The 18,843-nt window shown below is 48.7% G+C and overlaps 1 protein-coding gene across 1 annotated transcript in view; it reads left to right on the top strand.

The window, feature by feature from the left end:
- The window catches only part of SAG (S-antigen; retina and pineal gland (arrestin)), a 35,273-nt gene extending 16,636 nt beyond the window's left edge, over positions 1-18,637 (top strand). The window contains exons 9-15 of the mRNA XM_006893459.1: positions 1,396-1,468; positions 5,792-5,929; positions 9,103-9,180; positions 11,042-11,065; positions 11,834-11,886; positions 17,796-17,805; positions 18,544-18,637. Coding sequence (XP_006893521.1) covers positions 1,396-1,468; positions 5,792-5,929; positions 9,103-9,180; positions 11,042-11,065; positions 11,834-11,886; positions 17,796-17,805; positions 18,544-18,637 — 470 coding nt within the window. The remainder of the gene's footprint in view (positions 1-1,395; positions 1,469-5,791; positions 5,930-9,102; positions 9,181-11,041; positions 11,066-11,833; positions 11,887-17,795; positions 17,806-18,543) is intronic.
- Positions 18,638-18,843: the final 206 nt, after the last annotated feature.

Genomic DNA, 18,843 nt, shown 5'->3' with positions numbered 1-18,843 from the left:
CCCAGGGAAAGCCTATCTCCCATGCCCAGGACTGGCTCCTTGTCTACCTCTCCAGGTTTTGTAAAACCCTGAAGGAAAGTACTTTCTGCAAGGCTGAAGCCTCCTGCTAGGCCTCGGGCAACCGTAACCTGGTGGCCAAGCCTGGCTGCGAGGGCTGCAGGATAGACTCCCCCACTGGCCCTTTCCACACCTGTCCTCGACTCACAGGGCTTCACTGTGCACTAGTTGCTGGACAAACATGGTCCACTGCACCCTGACTCATAGTGCTGCCATGTGACAGAGGAGAACCGCCCCAGAGGCCCTTCCAGGCTGTGATATTTCCAGAAGCCAAACGCCTCCTCTCTCCACCAGGGAACAGCTGGTGGGCTCGAAGCACCAACCTTTCATTTAGCAGCTAAGCACTTTAACCCTGTGCCACCAGGGCTGGCTGTGTCACCCTGGGTGACATATACCACTTTCCTCTTTTCTCTGCGGTGCTTCACGGATGAGGTGTGAGAATTTGGATGTGCACGTGGAACATTCCAGCATTCTACTAGCATTGCTAGTGAAAACCAAAACACCAAACCCATTGCCATCAAGGCTGTGTCAACTCATGGTGACCATCTGTGTTACTGCGAACTAGAACATCTAGAATATTCTAGGATCGATGCCTCTGTTCAGCTGCCAGCTGACTAGTTGGAGGTTTGGGTTCACCCAGAGGCACCTCACTAGGAAGGCCTGGTGCGCTGCTTCTGAAAAAGCCAGGGCTGAGAATCCTACGGGCAGAGTTATACTCTGTGCAGACAGGCCTTCTGGTCCATCATGTAAACCCGTGGGGTCACCACGGCTCAGCTGCAGACAGGCCTTTTGGTCCATCATGCAAACCCGTGGGGTCACCACGGCTCAGCTGCAGACAGGCCTTCCGGTCCATCATGTAAACCCGTGGGGTCACCACAGCTCAGCTGCAGACAGGACTTCTGGTCCATCATGCAAACCTGTGGGGTCACCACAGCTCAGCTGCAGACAGGCCTTTCGGTCCATCATGCACAGGAAGCCCGTCCACGCTGCCTCCACGTGGCCTCTGGCATGAGAACCAGGAGGAGGCTGTCTGTGTTGTGAGACAGAGGATGCTGGAAGGAGATGGGGTTTGGAGAAAGAGAGCCAGTGCTGAACTAAAGGTGCCCAGGGGTGTCCCGTGAGCTCAGAGGAGAGGCGGGGCTCCAGCTCATGGATGGGAGGAGTTACTGGGCATCTAGGACAGGGCTGGGAAGGGGCACGTTTAAGCCCTAGCCTGAGAAGGACAAGCCAGGGGAGTGGATTATAATGGTGACCAGTGAAGACAGTGTTCCCTGGAACCCAGGGTTGGTGCGTGCCATGGCGGGACCCCCTGACTCATCACCCCTTCCTCCTCTGCAGTGGAACAAGTGGCCAATGTGGTCCTCTACTCCAGCGACTATTATGTCAAGCCTGTTGCCATGGAGGAAACACAGTGAGTTTCAACCGCACTTCCACTTCCTCAGATGCCCAGCTTCCGGTCAGGTTCCCCTTTTGGTGATTGCTGACCGCCAACTCGGGGGTCAGCTCCCCTTCCTTCTTCCCACTCCAAGGGCTGGTAGGATCCTTAGCAACTTAACCCCATCTTCACCAGACCCTGGCTCACCCCTCACAGAGTTCTCAGGGAGCAGAAGTGGACGAAGCAGACACGGGAACGTCCTATGGGAACGTGTCTCACCACTTATCCTGGGCAGCGTTGCTAGGCACTTGGATGTTTGTAAATAATTGGCTTTCTTTGCTGTTGTTGAGATTACACGCCGAAGATTTACCAACCCACCAATTCTTACACATGTAATTCAGCGACACTGATTGCTTTCTTCAAACTGGATAACCATCCTCACCCGCTGTCCTGGCTCTCTGGTGATACTAGAATAGAAATACACCAAGTGGGTGGCATTAACAAAAGAAATTTCTTTTCTTACCACTTGTTATTGTTGTTATGTGCCATTGAGTCAACTCTAACTCACACCAACCCTATGAACAACGCCCTGAACCTTGCCCTGACGAGCTAACCTCACCATCTGACATGCCTGCCTCCATCGCCACAGTCACCGGGTCTGCCCATCTTACCCAGCGTCTTCCTCTCCTGCACTGTCCCTCCACCTTTTCATGCACAATAGCCTTCTCCAAGAATTGGTCCCTCCTGGAAACATGCCCAAAGTATGTGAGACAGAATCCTTGAATTCAAAATCCTTGCCTCCAGAAGCAACCTGGTTTCAGTCCATGGTATGGTCAACACTCTTCAGCACCACAACTCAAAGCTATCAATTCTTCTTCTGCCATTCTTATTCAATGTCCAGCTCTCAGATGCATAGCAAGCAATTCAAAAGACCCTGGCCTGAATCAGGCACACCTTAGTCTTCCAACTAACATCATTGCTCTTTAGTACTCTGGAGCACTCCTTGACAGCAGATTTTTCTGCAGCTTGTCTTTTGATTTCCTAACTGCTGGTACCAAGAACATTGACTGTGGATCTCAGCAAGATGAAATCACTAACAATATCAATCTTTTCTTCATCTATCATGATGCTGTCAGTTGGCCCAGTGGTGAGAATCTTTGTTTTCTTGATATTGAGATGCAATCCGTATTGAAGACTGCAGTCCTTGACCTTCTGCAACAAGCGCTTCAATTCCTCCTCAGTTTCTGTGAGCAAGGTTATGTCATCTGAATAATGCAGGTTGATGAGTCTTCTTCCAATGATGCCACATTCTTCTTCATAATGTCCAGTCTCCTGAATTATTTGCTCAGCATACAGATTAAATAGATAAGGAGAAATGACATAGCCCTGATGCACACATTTCTTGATTTTGAAACTGTGCAGAATTCCCTTGCTCTATTTTCATAACAGCCTCTTGGTCAGGGTATAGTTTTCACATGAATACAATTAAGTATTCTAAGATTCTCATTCTTCTCAATGTTAGCCACAATTTCTTATGATCCACATAGTCATATGTCTTTGTACAGTTAATAAAACACAATTAAACACTGTTTTGTTATTCTCTACTTTGAACCAAGAAGCATCTGACATCAGCAGTGATATCCCCGGTGCAAATGGTTCTTTCTAAATCCAGCTTGACCTTCTTGCAGTTCTCTGTCAGTGTTCTAGCTGGTTTTGGATAATCTTCAGCAAGAGTTTGCTTGTATATGAAATTAATTATTATTATTCCGTCATTTCCACATTCTGTTGGATTTGTGTGTATGTGTGTGTGTCATGGTAACAAATATGAATCTCTTCCAGTCAGATGCCCAACGACTGGTCTTCCAGATTTCTTGGCACAACCTGGTGAGCACATCCATGGCTGCATCTTTTAATTGAAACCTGTCAATTGGTCTCTCTTCCTGGGGCTTTATTTTTTGCCTGTACTTTCAGTAGCTTGAATGTCTTCCTTTATTATCATTGGTTCTGAATCATATGCTACTTCCTGACATAATTCCATAGCAAGCTAACTTTTTGGTACGGTGATTCTGTTTTCCTTCCATGTTCTGATGCTTCCTGGGTCATTTGAGATTTTGCTCATAGCGTCTCTCAGTCATAACTTTAACTGTTTTTTTAGTTCTTTCAGCTTGAGAATTACCGAGTAAATTCTTCTCTTTTTATAACTCCAGATCTTTGCACATTTCATTCTAATACTTTACTTTGTCTTCTCAAGCTCTCCTTTGAAATCCTCTGTTCAGTTCTTTTACTTTGGCATTTCTTCCCTTTGTTCTGGCTTCCTGACACTCTAGTGCAATTTTCAGAGACTTCTTACACTTGATCTTTTCTTTGTAATGACCTTTGCTTCCTTTATGGTGCCATCCTATGACTCATCTGGTCAATCTTTATCTTCCTGGCTTTATCGCTGTTTCCTGGTTCCTCAGACATCTCCTTGTGGAAGAGAGGGAAATAAGATAAATGCTACATTAATAGTGTTAAATAACGTAACAATGAAATCCCATTTCCAACCGGGATTAGAACCACAGGTAGAGAGGTTAAGGTTTGCACAGTTCACAATTCAACCCATAACAATCCCATTTTCTGAGTTACTGCTCCCCTATTAACACTCTCCCCAACCTACGCTTTTTAGCAAAGTGTTCCAGTTGTCTTTTTATCAGTTGGGAATTCTTAGAATCTGAGATCTTTGCCCCAGCCCAGGGGAAGATTCTATCTTCTCACTATGACCATCTCTTAGATCTCTTACCAGTGACAGAAGGATGTGTCTTTCTCAGTCTCTTGCCAAGAATGGCTTTTCTCCCTTCATTAGAATAAAAAAGCAAATGAGAATAAGTGATAGCATCTTTGGGGGGGCCAGGAGAGAGCTGCCAGCTAGACTGTATGCAAGGTGGTCAGATGGGTCCACTGAAGACACTGCTCATCCATCCCCCATCTGAAAGGAGGCTTTGGAAACAGGCAAAAAAAGGAAAACACTTAGTTCTCAGTTTTATTGAGATATAAGCCACATACCTTACACTTTACCTATAGGAAAAGATATATACTAATACAAGGAATTTTACTATTTTACAGAATACACAGTTATCACCACAGTCAATTTTATCTTTTCATCACCTCCAAAAGTAAATTCTTTTATATATTAAAAAAGTAAATTCTGGCGAGCTTTGGTGGCCTAGTGGCAAGAAGGTGTACTGCAATCCCAGAGGTGCACGGTTCAAATCCACCAGATGCTCTGCTGGAGAAGGAGGGACAATCTCCTCCTGTACCAGTCAGATCTGATTTGACGGTACATACAAAAAATAAAAAAACTTAAAAAAAAAAGTAAATTCTGTACCCGTCTCCCCTCTTTACGTAGCTGGCATGCTCTAAGCACCTTTGTCCATAAAGAGATATTCCACTAAACGGATTAGAAACCCCCCAGCCATCACCTTCTATTCCGTTCTGACCCACGTAGTGACCCCACAGTGAGTGGAGCGGCCCTGGGGTTTCTGAGACTGTAAATCGTTGCCGGATCAGGTTACCTTTTTCCTCCCACAGAGTGACCAGTGGCTCTGAACTGTCCACCCTTCAGGCCATAATGAGGACAGGCTAGGGAAAGGGATCGGGATGAAGAACTTGGAAAGCTTTGTGGGGTGGGATGGTCCCCCAACCTCTTTGGGTCTGCTTCCCCAAAGAACGAATTCCTGGGGCCACAAATAGGGCAGCCTGGCCCACTCGATGTTAGGTATGTTTAAAAGGCAACATTGGGATGCAATGTTCCAGATTCCGACATCAATTCAAACCCAGGTCTACAAGAGAGGGAAGCAGGAAGGAACCAGGGCCACTGGCTCCTTTGGACCACTAGTCTGTCCCCTTTTATTTTATTTTTAAGATAGTGTGTGTGTGTGTGTGTGTGTGTGTGTGTCTCCTGTCAAATCGGATCTGACTGGTACAGGAAGAAATTGCCCCTCCTCCAGCTGAGCATCTGGTGGCTTTGAACTGTGTACCTCTGGGATTGCAGTGCAGCGTCTTGCCACTAGGCCTTCAGAGCTCTAGTCTGTCCCCTTTTAGGGTGCACTCTCATGTACCCCAGTGCCTGGTGGGTCTTGGCTCCTGGTTCTGCTGTGAGCAGATGGCCTCAGGGACAAGTGCTGACCACCGTCACTGATTGAGTCATGCTGTGTGTTTTCGCCTCCCGGGGGGAGGTCAAGGGACTGGATTGCTGTGTAAAGCGTGTTCTGCCCCTGTTCTCTGTGCTGGGGCTGAGTCATTCTGAACCAGTTTGCAGCCCTGCTCTTGTGAGTCTGTGTGTCCATGAACCAACACTCCACTCTGGTTTTTTTCCTGCAGAGAGAAAGTGCCCCCGAATGGTATGCTGACCAAGACACTGACCTTGCTGCCCTTGCTGGCCAACAACAGGGAGAGGCGGGGCATCGCGCTGGACGGCAAGATCAAGCACGAGGACACGAACCTGGCCTCCACCACCATGTGAGTGCCAGGCTGGGCTGGCCTCTGGAGGGCTCAGGTCAGGCTGCAAAGCACTGGGCTGCTGCTCCCCGTTCTGGTCTCAAGTTCAAGGGCTGCAAGTGCAGGATGGCAGGCTGCGTGTGTGCTGCACAGTCAGTGGCCCCAGTAAGGATCCCCAGTAAGGCTCTCCCAGAAGGACCCAGGTGTGGTCCCCACCCCTGGTACCACGTGGGTATTGCAATGATGGAGTCTTACCAGACCGCCCAGCTTCCCCTCTGCACTAGCCTGGGCACATGACTTGACTTCCCTGAGCCCCTGAGTCTTCCCATCTGTCAAATGGGAGAGCTAGCAGTTCCGCGTCATATAGGGACTGAGTTAATCCCCCAGCTTGGTGGTCGGCAACATAAAGTGCTCCCGAGACATGAGCTCTGACTCAGTTTCTGGCAACCTGGAGGCCTTTCCCTTCCTCAGGAAGAAAGGTGTTCTTATCAGTCTGTCTGTGAGGAGATAGGAGTTCAGCCAGAGAGAGGGCCTTGTCCAAGGTCAGCAGGTCAGTTCACGACCCAGCGAGTCGGCTCCTGGCCTTAAGCCTTGCATTCTTCCTTCCTCTGGGGCCCGGAATCACTGCTGACTTTTCAGAACCTGGAGGAATTGAGTCTGTGTGTGGACACACGTGTCTCGGTACAGTGAGTGCCCCTGTGTGAGAGTGTGTGCTGTATTTTCCACCCAGACAACACCATGGCTGGAAGTTTGCTGATAATGTCAACCGTGGGTCCAAGAGGTACTTTGTGCCAGTTTCTGTTCAAGCAAAGGGATGGGATGAGGTCATAGGCTCACAGCCCCGACATCCCCACCAACGGTAGGCTCTGGCCACACAATGCTCCTGCCTCACACCATTGCAGACAGGCGTTTTGTCATTGCAGACAGGCGTTTTGTCATTGCAGACAGGCGTCTTGTCCTAAGAAAGGAGCCGTATTGGTGAGCTAGGCCACAGTGGGCCCATCAGGAGGTCCCCTCAGGTGGCTGTCTCCTCCTGAGCCCAGAGTCTTCCTGGCTGTAACTCAGCGGCCCCATTTCACCCTCCTTCCCAGATGACATAACACAGCCCTGTCTTCTGTCCCTGGCATCGTTGGCCAGGTTCTCTATCATTCAAAATTCAAACTCACTCAAACGCATTGGCAGGGCGTTGGGACCAAGTCATCACTGACTCTCTCCATTGGGTTTCCGAAGCTGTAAATTGCATGAGAGGAGACAGCTCATCTCTCTCCTGAGGTTCCCATTCTTGGTGACCTAATGTAGTGAGTTTTTATTTACTGTCAGGGTGGAACTGACTCATAGCTGACCCTCAGGTGGGTTTTCAGAGGCAGTAAATCACAAGGAAGGAGACTGCCCATCCTTCTCCCGCGGAGCAGCTGGTGGATTCGAATCTCACACCTCTGTGTTAGCAGTTCCTGACCTCTAAGCCAACAGAGCTCTCTGTAGGTCTGAGTTCGTGATGTTTCTCGGGCCTGAATTCCTGGTTTGGGACACCCTGGAATGCTCTTGTCCCCACACTGGGGCGGAGCAGTAACCTGAGCTAAGACGCCTGGCAGGGCGCCCACCAGGAGCAGGAGTTCAGTCCCAGTCAGTGGACTCTGGAGTGACGTTACTGCCCAGGAAACAGCTTGGGAGCCTGCACTCTGTGCGGCATCCGACACACTCACACCTCCGCCTGTTCACTCAAACATCAGGGAACCCCCACTCCTTACAGGCTGCTCTCTGGGGCTGGGACACAGGGCTGTGGACACGATGACAGACACCCTCAGCATGCCCAGAGATGGGGTGCCAACAGCACAGAAGAGGGAGCACAGCACTACCTGGCAGACAGGGGGTGTCCAGGGAGCAAGAAAGGGGGAGAGCCACTCAGGGCAAGTTGGTGCTGGGCTAGCATGACCAAGGGCTAAGGGGACCGAAGAGGGAAGAGGCCAAGCCAGCGACTGGCTGTGGTGCCATCTTTGAACGTTGACCTGGAAGTTCTTTCTGGCTGCAGTGGGATGGCAGGAAGCACTTGGGGAAGAACCTGGGTGTTTGTAAGGGGGTGACTGAAAAACACTGAGGCTGGAAAAGATAGCGCGCATCCAGGAGGGGGGCCCAGAGGACCCACGGAGGGTGTGGTCTCTGCTGATGGCCAGCTCCACCTGCATCAGTCCGTCAGAGAGCAGGAGACAGTGTGTTAAAGAGACCCCGTCCCTGTCCCAGACATGTCTCACATACTTTGGGCATGTTGTTAGGAAGGGTCAGTCCTTGGAGTAGGACATCATGCTTGGAAAGATAGAGGGTCAGTGTAAGAGAGAAAGACCCCCAATGAGATGGATTGACGCAGTGAGTGTAACAATAGGCTTAAGTGTGTCACGGATGGTGAGAATGGCATAGTGTAGGGCAGGTTTCAGAGCCCTTGTTCATAGGGTCGCTAGGAGTCAACGCCATGGTGCCTAAAACAACAACAACACTCAACAGAGATACTCTGAGGTGGTGGCAGCTGCAGCAAACAGAAATTTCTTTTCTCACAGTTTAGAAACATCGCAGGGCTGTTAAAGGAAAATGCCACCAGGGGGCATTTCGTCAAAGTTCGGGAGGCCCCAAGGCCACGTTCAGGGCCCCAGCTCTAGGACAAGGCTCTCCGCTGGCTCTGGGGGAAGGTCCTTGTCTCTTCAGGGTTTCTGGTCCTCGGGTCTTGGTCACCTCCACGTGGTACCTGCCCCTTTGTTGCTGCCTTCTGTGAGCCTTGTCACATCTCGGAGGTGATGGTCTTGAGAGCCACTCGACAGTGGTGAAGCTCACTAACACAGCAGAGACTTTCCCCGAAAGGATTGCTCCCACAAGTATGGGACTTTAGGGTCTGCAGCATGTATTTTAGGGGCACAATTCAGACTCTAACAGCCCTATTTCTGGCTGGATCCCCAACCCAAGAACATCAGTGGTGAGGAGGGAGCCGTCAGTGGTCTTCGCACCACTACTAGTGGGAAAACACTAAGTTAGACTGTGAAAGCACCCCCTGTGCCAGGTACACACAGCTCTAGAATCTGACAGCATGGTAGAGCTCCAGTCCCTGGAAGAGGCCCCTGAGGGCAGGCCTGGGTGCAAGGAGAAAGGCTCATCCTCTTGGCCCTTGGTCCCCACAGCCGTCTTCATCCTTATCTTTTCTGTCCGGGCAGCATTAAGGAGGGCATAGACAGGACCATCCTGGGGATCCTCGTGTCCTACCAGATCAAGGTGAAGCTCACGGTGTCTGGGTGAGTATCCCGGACCCCTCATCCACCTGTTCTGTCACGGCTCTCGGCTTTGTGAAGAACTCCACAGACGGGAAGGGGAGGTCCATAAGGTTTATTCTCCACCACGTGGAGTTTTGAAGTACATAGCATCTTGCATGTTAGTCTGTTAACCAGACAGTTGGCAGCTGAGACCTACCGGCTACTCTGCAGGAGAGAGATGTGCTGTCTCTTCCCATAAAGATGTACAGCATCCTAAACCCAATGGAAGGACTGCTGTGTGTCAAAATACACGAATATTTCTGTGGTTTCTCAGCTCTATCTGGTATAATACTGAGTGGTGGAAGATAGAAAGCTGGCAGTGAAATATGTGCACTGTTGATATAACATTGTAAAGAAGAAATTGGCATATATACGCACAAGCTGGTGGCGCAGGGGTTAATCACTGGGCTCCTAACTGAAAGGTTTGTGGTTCAAACCTCCGAGCCACTCCTTAGTGCTTCCTGTAAATATTTACAGCCTTCAGAGCCGCCTGGGGCAGTTCTGCTCTGAGTTCAATGTGCTGTGAGGACCTACTCCACGGGGCAGGAGTTAGGCAGTGTGTGCAGAGGGTGGAATCTGATATGCAAATAGCTTAATATTATAAAATGCAATGCATGAGAAGGATACTATGAAATACAATTTGAATGAAAGTGTGAAACACAATGCATATGAATTTTGTATGCAAAATAATATAAAATACTTTTTTAAAAATGTTATATTGTATTTTAATGAAAGAATCTTTTTAAAAAGAAAAGCCAGCTGGGGAGGGTAGGGAGAAAAATGTGCAAAATGAATGAATGGAAATCCAAGTTTTCTACAAATTTTCATTAAAATCACAATAAAAAATTATTTTAAAAAATGTTATATTGTATTTTAGGGGAAACAGTAGTGGCCCCAAAAAGAGCTCCTGATAAACCCACACTCAGCTGTGTCCGAGGAGGCATCAATCACAGAGAGGGCCTGACCGTCCGTCCCCTCTACCAGCTGTGATGACTGGGCTGGGGAACCTCTTTTTTCTTTTTTTGGATATTTTCTGTTCTATTTTTCATTTTTTTCTATAAGTAAAGAAAATTTTTTTTTCCTTTTATATTGATTTGCTTAGGAGTCTCTTTTTCACCAAGACCACAGATAACTTCGAGTTTGAAGGAAACAACTTTCTGATGTTGTCAGGGAAATAAATCATTCCCTGTTCCCTTAATCTCAGAAAGAGAAAACCTCTTGGATTCTTTTTACTATTCTTACTCTCTTTTCCTTTTCCATATTCTGTTGCCAGAAGCTCTGGCCTTTGACCAGATGAACTTTGGCAGTTTGGGCCCTCAGGTCAAATCCGTATTCCCAAATAGTTCCTGGAATTTCTGTTGGGCAGTGAAGTGGACCATGGGGCACTTTCACAACTCTGTCAATACAGTATTTTTATCTGTTTATTAAAATTAAGAGTTTTTGTTTTCTCTAAGAAAATGTAAAGAGTTGGGATTTCAAAAAAACAAAAACTGCACAACAAACCAGTCCTGAGGTATTTCACAACAGCCGGAGCAAACTTCCGAGCGTGTGGTTTGCTGTCAAACTCCAGGCCTCAAGAGGAATCTCAGATTCCTATCTTATCTGGTCCCCTTGACCAAGAGGCAGAGTCACTGGCTGGGAAAGAGTCCAGTTGACAGGAAGGCTGCATAGACCTGGAGCTGTGAACGAGGCAGCCTGAGAACTGGGGCTGATCTGCCTCTGGTGGAGGGAGACAGGCTTGTGTTAGGCTTGTGGGTGCTTTGCCCATTAAATGGTTGGGGTTTTGTTTCTTTTGACTTTTTATTGTGATCATAGTAAGATACTTGTTTCTTTCCCCCCCTAGATTTCTGGGTGAGCTCACCAGCAGGTAAGTTTTCTCCATTTCTTCTCTGGTTGCTTCCCAGGGTTTCAAACCTTGGTTCAGACGCACCTTCTGGCTGGTCTCGGTTCAGACCCACTGTCCGGCTGATCTGGGTTCAGGATTGGAGTCAAAGGTGGTAGGGCAGAAGGCTCTGCCTTCAGATGGCCTGTCACCACTTGGCTGAGGTGTGAGGCTGGGATGCTTGTCGAAGACAGAGAGAAAGAAAGAAAAAGATCTGTCTGGTGTGTGTGTGTGTGTGTGTGTGTGTGTGTGTGTGTTTTCAAATTCTCTCTCAAACCACAATTTTTTAAAAAAACCAAACCAACCTTGTGAGCGCATTGGTCCAGTTTGCCAGCAGTCGGTTGGGAGGATGGCACAGGAGTGGGCAGGACTTGTCCCACCATGCGTGTGGTCACCGAGGCCGGAGCTACTGGACAGCTACTAACAACAACAACAAGCGATGCTAGCAACACGGCCATGCTTACTGGCAGTCTCTGGACCACAGTCCGGGGAATGGCCACTTCCTGACTTCATGTGTGTTTGCATGTCGGTGTGTTTCAGTTTTAATTCCTTGGAGTCCTCAGTTCAGCTCAGAGCTGGAGGCTCTCAGGGTGGGAAGCTACAGTTTGGCTCTTCACAGTGTGATGTCTAATTGCTTGTGTGAGTGCGTACACGTGTGTGTGTGTGTGTGTGTGTGAGAGAGAGAGAGAGAGAGAGCACGCACGTGAGAGAACTCACATGCACACTCACACACCTGCTTTCTTCTTTCCACAGCGAAGTGGCCACGGAGGTGCCATTCCGCCTCATGCACCCCCAGCCCAGCTCAGGTCAGTGCCCCCTCTACTTGCCTTTCTCCGAGAGTGTACTGCTTGCAAGCCTCGTTCTCATTAGTTGTAACCTTTCCTGAACACTTGAGTGGGGTGGCCAGGAGCACAGGTTCCATTTCCTCTACAAGGTCACTGGGCTGGCTTCGTGTGGGGAACGTGGGTCTGTCCTGAGCAGGTGCGCCTGGTGGACCTTCATTTAGTGGGTGCGGTGGAGCACCCCTGTTCAGGGACACCCTAGGAAGGTTTCCCCAGAACAATTGAAAAGCAAAGACCCTGCCATCGGCAGACCTGGGTTACTATTTAAAGACGGTTTACGAGCGTTGCTCATGACATGCCTTCTGTATTGGGTTGCTAACCAAAAGGTCAGTGGTTTGACTCCACCAGGCACTCCTTGGGGCAGCATTTAGATAATTTCCTCCTATAAGATTGACAGCCTCACATACCTGACGGAGGGGCACCCTGAGTCAGAATCCTCTCAAAGCTGTGCATTTTAGGTGGGAAGTACGGACAACTGGCCCCTCCAGATGGCACAGTCCACACATGTGAGAGGAAGTCCTACCATTTTTGCCTCTCAGGGCCCTTCTGGCTTCATTTCTCCCACGTCAGATTTGCTTATCCTTCTGGCCGACCAGGAGCTATTCACAGTTCAAAGGCATCAATTCTCCTCCAGTCTTCCTTTTGCGCCGTTCTTTCATGTGTCTGTGAACTAACTGAAAACACCACACCACAGTGCAAGAGAGGAAGACCCTGGATGAGCTGGGCTGACTCAGTGACTGGTAATGAGGGCAGGTGTGTCAGAGACAATGAGATTGGCTCAAGACAGAGCCGGGTTCAGCGCTGTCACACACAGTGTCGTTGTGAGTCACAAGCAATGATCCATAATAACACAACAACAACAACAACCAGCACCAGAGCTCTGGCCAGGCTCACCTTAGTCCTTAAAGGGACACCGTTAATAAATGAGTACGTTAAGTCTAACAGGGGTAGACAAGTAGGTCTCTGTTTCTCATGCTTCATAAACAGCCTCTCGGCGTTGATGAGGAAATGATGCTGAGACAAAGAGAACAAGCTCCTGTGGGCACGTGGAGACTGGGCCCCATGCATGTCTCAAAGCACTTCTTCCATATATCTGGGCAAGATCTTCCTTTGAGGAGAAATACATTCTAGCTATATGCTTGTTGTTGTTGTTGTTATGTGCCGTTGAGTTGCCTGCGACTCATAGCGACCCTATGTACAACAGCCCTAAACTTTGCTCTGTCCTGTGCCAATCTCACCATCTCTGACACACTTATCCCCATTACCACAGTCATTAAATCAATCCATCTCGTCGAGGGTCTTCCTCTCCTGCGCTGTCCCTTCACCCTCCCAAGCATGATGTCCCTCTCCAAGGACTGCTTCCTCCTTGCAACATGTCCAAAGTATGTTAGATGGAGCCTCAGAATCCTTGCTTTCAAGAAGCAGCCCGGCTTCACCCTCTCCAGGACAAACCTGTTCATTTTCTTAGCAGTCCATGGTATATTCAGTACTCTTCTCCAGCACCACAGCTCAAAGGCATCAACTCTCCTTCTATCATCCCTAGTCCTTGTCCAGCTCTTACATGCATAGCAAGTGATAGCAAAGACCATGGCCTGTATCAAGGGCACCTTAGTCTCCAGACTGACGTCGTTGAACTTCAGTACTTTAGAGAGGTCTCTAACCACAGACTTTCCCATCTCAATATGCTTACTTTTTTTAAAAAAATTTATTTATTTTATGTGTGTACCGTCAAATTGGATCCGACTGGTACAGGAGGCAATTGTTCCTCCTTCTTCAGCAGAGCATCTGGTGGATTTGAACCGTGCACCTCTGGGATTGCAGTGCAGTTTCCTGCCACTAGGCTACCAGAGCTCGCCTCAATATGCTTACTTTTAAGAAATAATATTTTCTTGTACTTTTGGTGAAGATTTACGGTCTCCACTCGTCAATTTCTACACAAGGTGTGCAGAGACACTGGTGGCATCACACACAGCGGGAGCAGCCACATTTCCACCTGGCTGTCCCATTTCCATCTGTCCCCTCTCCTGCCTCCTCACGTTCTCGGCTTTAGAGCGGTCTCTGGCCACAGGCTCCCCTACAGGTGCTTTTCACAAGGAGCACAGTACTTACGAGCGATATCCATCCTATTTTGAGCTTACTTGAGTGCAGTCCATCAGGAGTTGTCCTGCAACCCAAAGGCCTTCAAATCCACCTCTGTGGGAGAAGGATGGACAGTCACCTCCCGTGGGTACACAGCCATGGAGGCCACCAGAGGTCTAGCCACCAGCCGGCTCTGACAGCAACGAGTTTCAGAGATGGTATCTGCTATTTATCCACAAGGTGGTTGGGCTCAGTTCAGAGTGTGAGAATGTCTCTAGGACTCTGGTCTTGGGGCATCTTCTCATCTCAACTAGCCCAATAGGTCTGCTTTGTCAGTCTAGCCATATAGGATTGTATCCATATATTCTTGTCTGACTACAATCCCTGCTCTTTGTCTCATCACGATACAGTGTGTTAAAATGATATGTGATTGAAGGATACCATAGTTACACAGTGGCTAAAGCATTTGTCTGTTAACTGGCAGCTGCCAGTTCCCGCATGCCAGTTGCTCTGTGGGCATCCGCTTCCATAAATATGACAAGCCAGGACAGTTCCACTCTGTTCTGTCTGTTTGCAATGAGTCAGAATCGACTCAAAAGCAGTGGATTTCATTGGTTTGATGTGAGACAGGGTTGCTTTTGAAGAACATTTTAAAAGTTAACGTTCTGGGGAGGTGCCATACATTTATGCTGGCATTTCAGACTGGCTTCTCTGGAGAAGCAAAACCAGTGACATTTATGTAAGAAGTAAATATATGGAGAGATTTATTTCAAGGAAATGGCTCGTGGTTTTAGATACTGCAGAGTTCCAGGTCCATGGGTCAGATCTCAGGAAAGAGGTGTCTGGGGAGGAGTTCAGGGCCCCAGGCAGAGCAGCAGATTGCTGGTCTTGAAGGCTGAGGAATCCAAGGTCAGCAAGTATGGCAGATTGACGGTTCAAGTCCCCAGGTAGTGAGCTGATGCTGGGTTCAAACTACAAACACCTCATTAACTTTGCCAGAGAAACAAATTGCATTATGAAAATCTGCCTTCAGGGACTTCACCAGGGTGCTAAAGAGCAGGGATGTCAGTGTAGCGACTAAGGTGTGCCTGATCCAGGCCATGGTCATTGCAATTACTTGTTATGCGTCAGAGAGCTGGACAATGACAAAGAGGACAGAAGAAGAATTGATGCCTTTGAGATGTGGTTCTGGAGAACATGGACTGCTAAGAGAACCAACAGGGCTGTCCTGCAGAAAGTGAAATCAGGTTGGTCCTTGGAGATGAGACTTCTGAGGCTCTGTCTCACATACTTTGGGCATGTTACCAGGAAGGACCACTCCTTGGAGGACATCATGCCTGAAAGGGTGGAGGGACAGTGCAGGAGAGGAAAGACCTGGATGAGATGGATTGATACAGAAACTGGGGTAAAGAAGGTTTGTGTGTCAGAGACCGTGAGATTGGCCCAGGATTGAGCAGAGGTCAGGGCTTTGTGCACAGAGTCGCTATAAGATTTAAGAGATTCGACCGCACATAACAACAACTCTCATAAATGCCAGGCAGATCACAGCCCTGAGGAGACTCCCCCCAGGGCTAATCATACCTCAGTAACCTCACGGAAGAGAGAATTTACAACACACAGATAGGTAGTATATTATAGTGGCAACTATGCCACGTTGACACACAGTATTAATCACCAAGGGTAATTTTTCATTAACAGAGTTCATACACACAGTGTTACCCATCCGACCTGGGTTGTTTCCTGCAGTTATCGGTGGATTTAGGATTACTCTGGAGGAAACGGAGTGATTCCTCCTCCTCCTCCCCCTCCACGCCCGCCACTTCCACCCGGCTCTCATTATGGTCCTTACCTTGAACATGGCACTGTCAAGTTTAAGCCACCATTTTTCATGACATGGTATTTCCGGGAGGAAGTCACCTGCTTCTTACTTGCAGAGGTTTATGAGTCTCAAGTTTTCAAATCTCACCTGCTTCGTTCCTCGCTGCAAGAAGAAGGTGGGGAATCGAAGAGGAGAATGTAAAGTCGTATTAAGCAGTCAAGGCTTTATATAATGAGTACTAATAAGTGCTGAGACTATGGTATCTATTTTCATTATCCCAAGCAGAGCTTCTCTGGAGTCCTGGTGGCATACCTAGTGTGTTATGTGTTGGACTGCTAACCATCAGGTCAGCAGTTTGAATCTACCAGCCGATCCACAGATGGCCAGTCTCATCTGATAAAGATTTACAGCCTTGGAAGCCCAGTGCAGAGTCACGATGGGTCAGGGTCAGCTCAAAGGCCATGGTTGAGGTTTGGGGTTAGAGTACAGGGACTTCTGCTGGCCTACTGGACAGAGTGATGCTGGCACCCCAAAGGCAGGAGCCTCATACCCACCAGCTCCTCAGGAGAAAGCCGGACAATCTCTTCTGGTGAGATTTACTCAGGTGTGAGTCAGCTCCAGAGAGACAGCCATGAGTTGTTTATTTCAGAAACAAGTAAAAACCTCCCCCCTGGTCGAGCAGCTTGCCATAGTTAGGCGTGGTGGCTGTTTATGCTGCTGTGATGCTGAAATCACTGACACATTGTTGATGATTAGTAATTGAGTTGTAAAAATTGGAAACAAAAAGATAATAATTACTTATAGGAAAATACAGCTGTGCCTTTGGGCTGTAGTGGTGGAGAAGAGTATGGAATATCCCATGGACAGCCGAGAGAACGGACAGCCATGTCTCGGAAGGGTGCAACCAGAACACTCCTTGGAGACAAGGACGATGAAGCTTTGTCTCTCCTATTTCGGGCATGTTGCTAGGAGAGGTTATTCCTTAGGGAGGGACATCATGCTGGGGAAGGTGGACGGACGGTGAAAGAATGACCCTTGACCGATGGATTGTCACAGCGACTGCAGCAATGGGCTCAAGTGTGTCAGAGATTTTGAGGGCAGTGCAGGATGGGACAGGGTTCCGAACTGCTGTTCACAGGATCACTTATGAGTGGTACTTGCCTGGATGGCACCTAACAACAGCATAGCTGTGGTGATAAAAATGCTGAAGGAGGTAAGAAGCTGCTCGGCAGTCCCAAAAATGATGAAGGAGATTGCATGGTAGAATTTTGTAAGACTAGTGACTTAATCATCGGAAGTCTGTTTTAAAACAATCTATATGGCAGCCTGTACACACAGAGTTCAGATTGAGTACACGGGGATCAAAATTCTGTTGTCAAGGATTTCCCCTCTCTGGGCTCCACCGTGGTGGTTGCATTAGGCCTTCCCATAAGGAGCCCTGGTGGCACAGTGGTTGAGTGCTTGCTGCTGCCTGAAAAGTTAGCCATACAAACCCAGGAGTCGCTCAGGAGAACGGTGTGGCCTCTGCTGCTGTCTTTTACTGTTGTTTGTGCCATCGAGTTGAGTCGCCTCTTGGTGACCTCACGTGCAGTAGAACAGAGTCCTGCCTCATCCTGGGCCGGGACCCTCACGGCCTCTGCCCCTTCACCGTGTCAATCCATTGTTTTGTTTGGAGTCATACTTGATTCAACGGCACCCAACAACAGCACCACCATCAATCCATCTATTTGAGGATCTTCTCCTTCATGGGGCCCTCTGCTTTGCCAAACATGTTGTCACTTCCCAAGGACTTGGAAAGCCCATGACACGTTCTACTCTGCCCTGGAGTGTGTGTCTCCTTAACTCAGAGGCTATGAGAGCAGTGAACTTGGTCTCAAGAGCCTTAAAATCACCTAACCAGGGAAACAATGTCCTGTTGTAGCTCTGATGCAGAACTTATGCTAATACATCTCTCTCTCCTCTTCCTCTATTACAGCTAAGGAAAGGTAAGCTGCCCACCGTGCCCTGAGCCCCCTGCATCCTGTGACTCCCCCTCCACAAACCCTTTGAGTCTGGTTTATGAGCCTCGTTCTCAGCCCCACTCCACCCCCACCCCTTACCTTTCTTCTGCTCCCAAGGACCTGCACACCTTGTTTTACCACACTATGTAGATATTGCGGTTTTCACAAGATGACAGTTTGTGGCATCCTTGTGCCAAGCAAGTCTACTGCTGCTGCTTTCCCAATGGGCTATGTTTCATTTGTGGTCCTGTGTCCCAATTTAGCCATTCTAATCATGAGTCACAAGCGACTCAACGGCACATAACAACAACAACTACAACAATCCTATTTTAGCCTTTTTCATAATGCTGTTGCCTACTTACTAGGCTGTTGCACAGTGTCACAGGTGACCAAGGTGTGTGTGACTCCCTCTCTTCCATCCTCGTTTTTCTTCAGTGACCTGGCACTGAAGCCCCCGTGTCTCCAAGGTCTACCTGTACGTAGCCATGTGGGGTTACCCCTGTCCTGGGCCTGTCCGCTTTCTCTCTGCACTCCTTCTCTGTTCTCATAATGTTGCTGAAGAGACACTCAGAGAAAAGCGACTGAGAACACAGCACAGCCCCTGCTCTCACGTGGGAAAGCCCTCACCAGTCCTTTGTAGCAAAGGAGAGCTGGGTGTCTTCAGTTTCATTTCATCCTTGAAGAATGCGTCATGACCAAAACGTCCTTCTTGTCTGATTTTAGTTTACAGGATGAAAATTTGGTCTTTGAGGAGTTTGCACGCCAAAACCTGAAAGACGCGCCGGAGGAAGGGGAGAAGGAGGCCAATGACGAGTGAAGGGGCAGCGGGTGGGAAGCAGGCATGGCTGGCGTTCCCGGGATGGTGGTGCTGTGACGCCGACCCTACAGAGCCAGCCCCGTAGAGCAGTGCTAGATACCAGAGGAGGAATCTTCTCTCCTGAAATAAAGCTTGTGCCTCCTCCCTGCTCGAGTCAGGCTGGCTTCCTGGGGGGCTGAGCTGATGTCACTGGTACAGAAACTCTC

The sequence above is a fragment of the Elephantulus edwardii genome, unplaced genomic scaffold (assembly GCF_000299155.1).
Source record: "Elephantulus edwardii isolate Elephantulus edwardi_28Jun2011 unplaced genomic scaffold, EleEdw1.0 scaffold00127, whole genome shotgun sequence".
Taxonomy (NCBI): domain Eukaryota; kingdom Metazoa; phylum Chordata; class Mammalia; order Macroscelidea; family Macroscelididae; genus Elephantulus; species Elephantulus edwardii.
The sequence above is the reverse complement of the archived record's forward strand: the minus strand, read 5'-3'. Positions and strand labels throughout refer to the sequence as shown.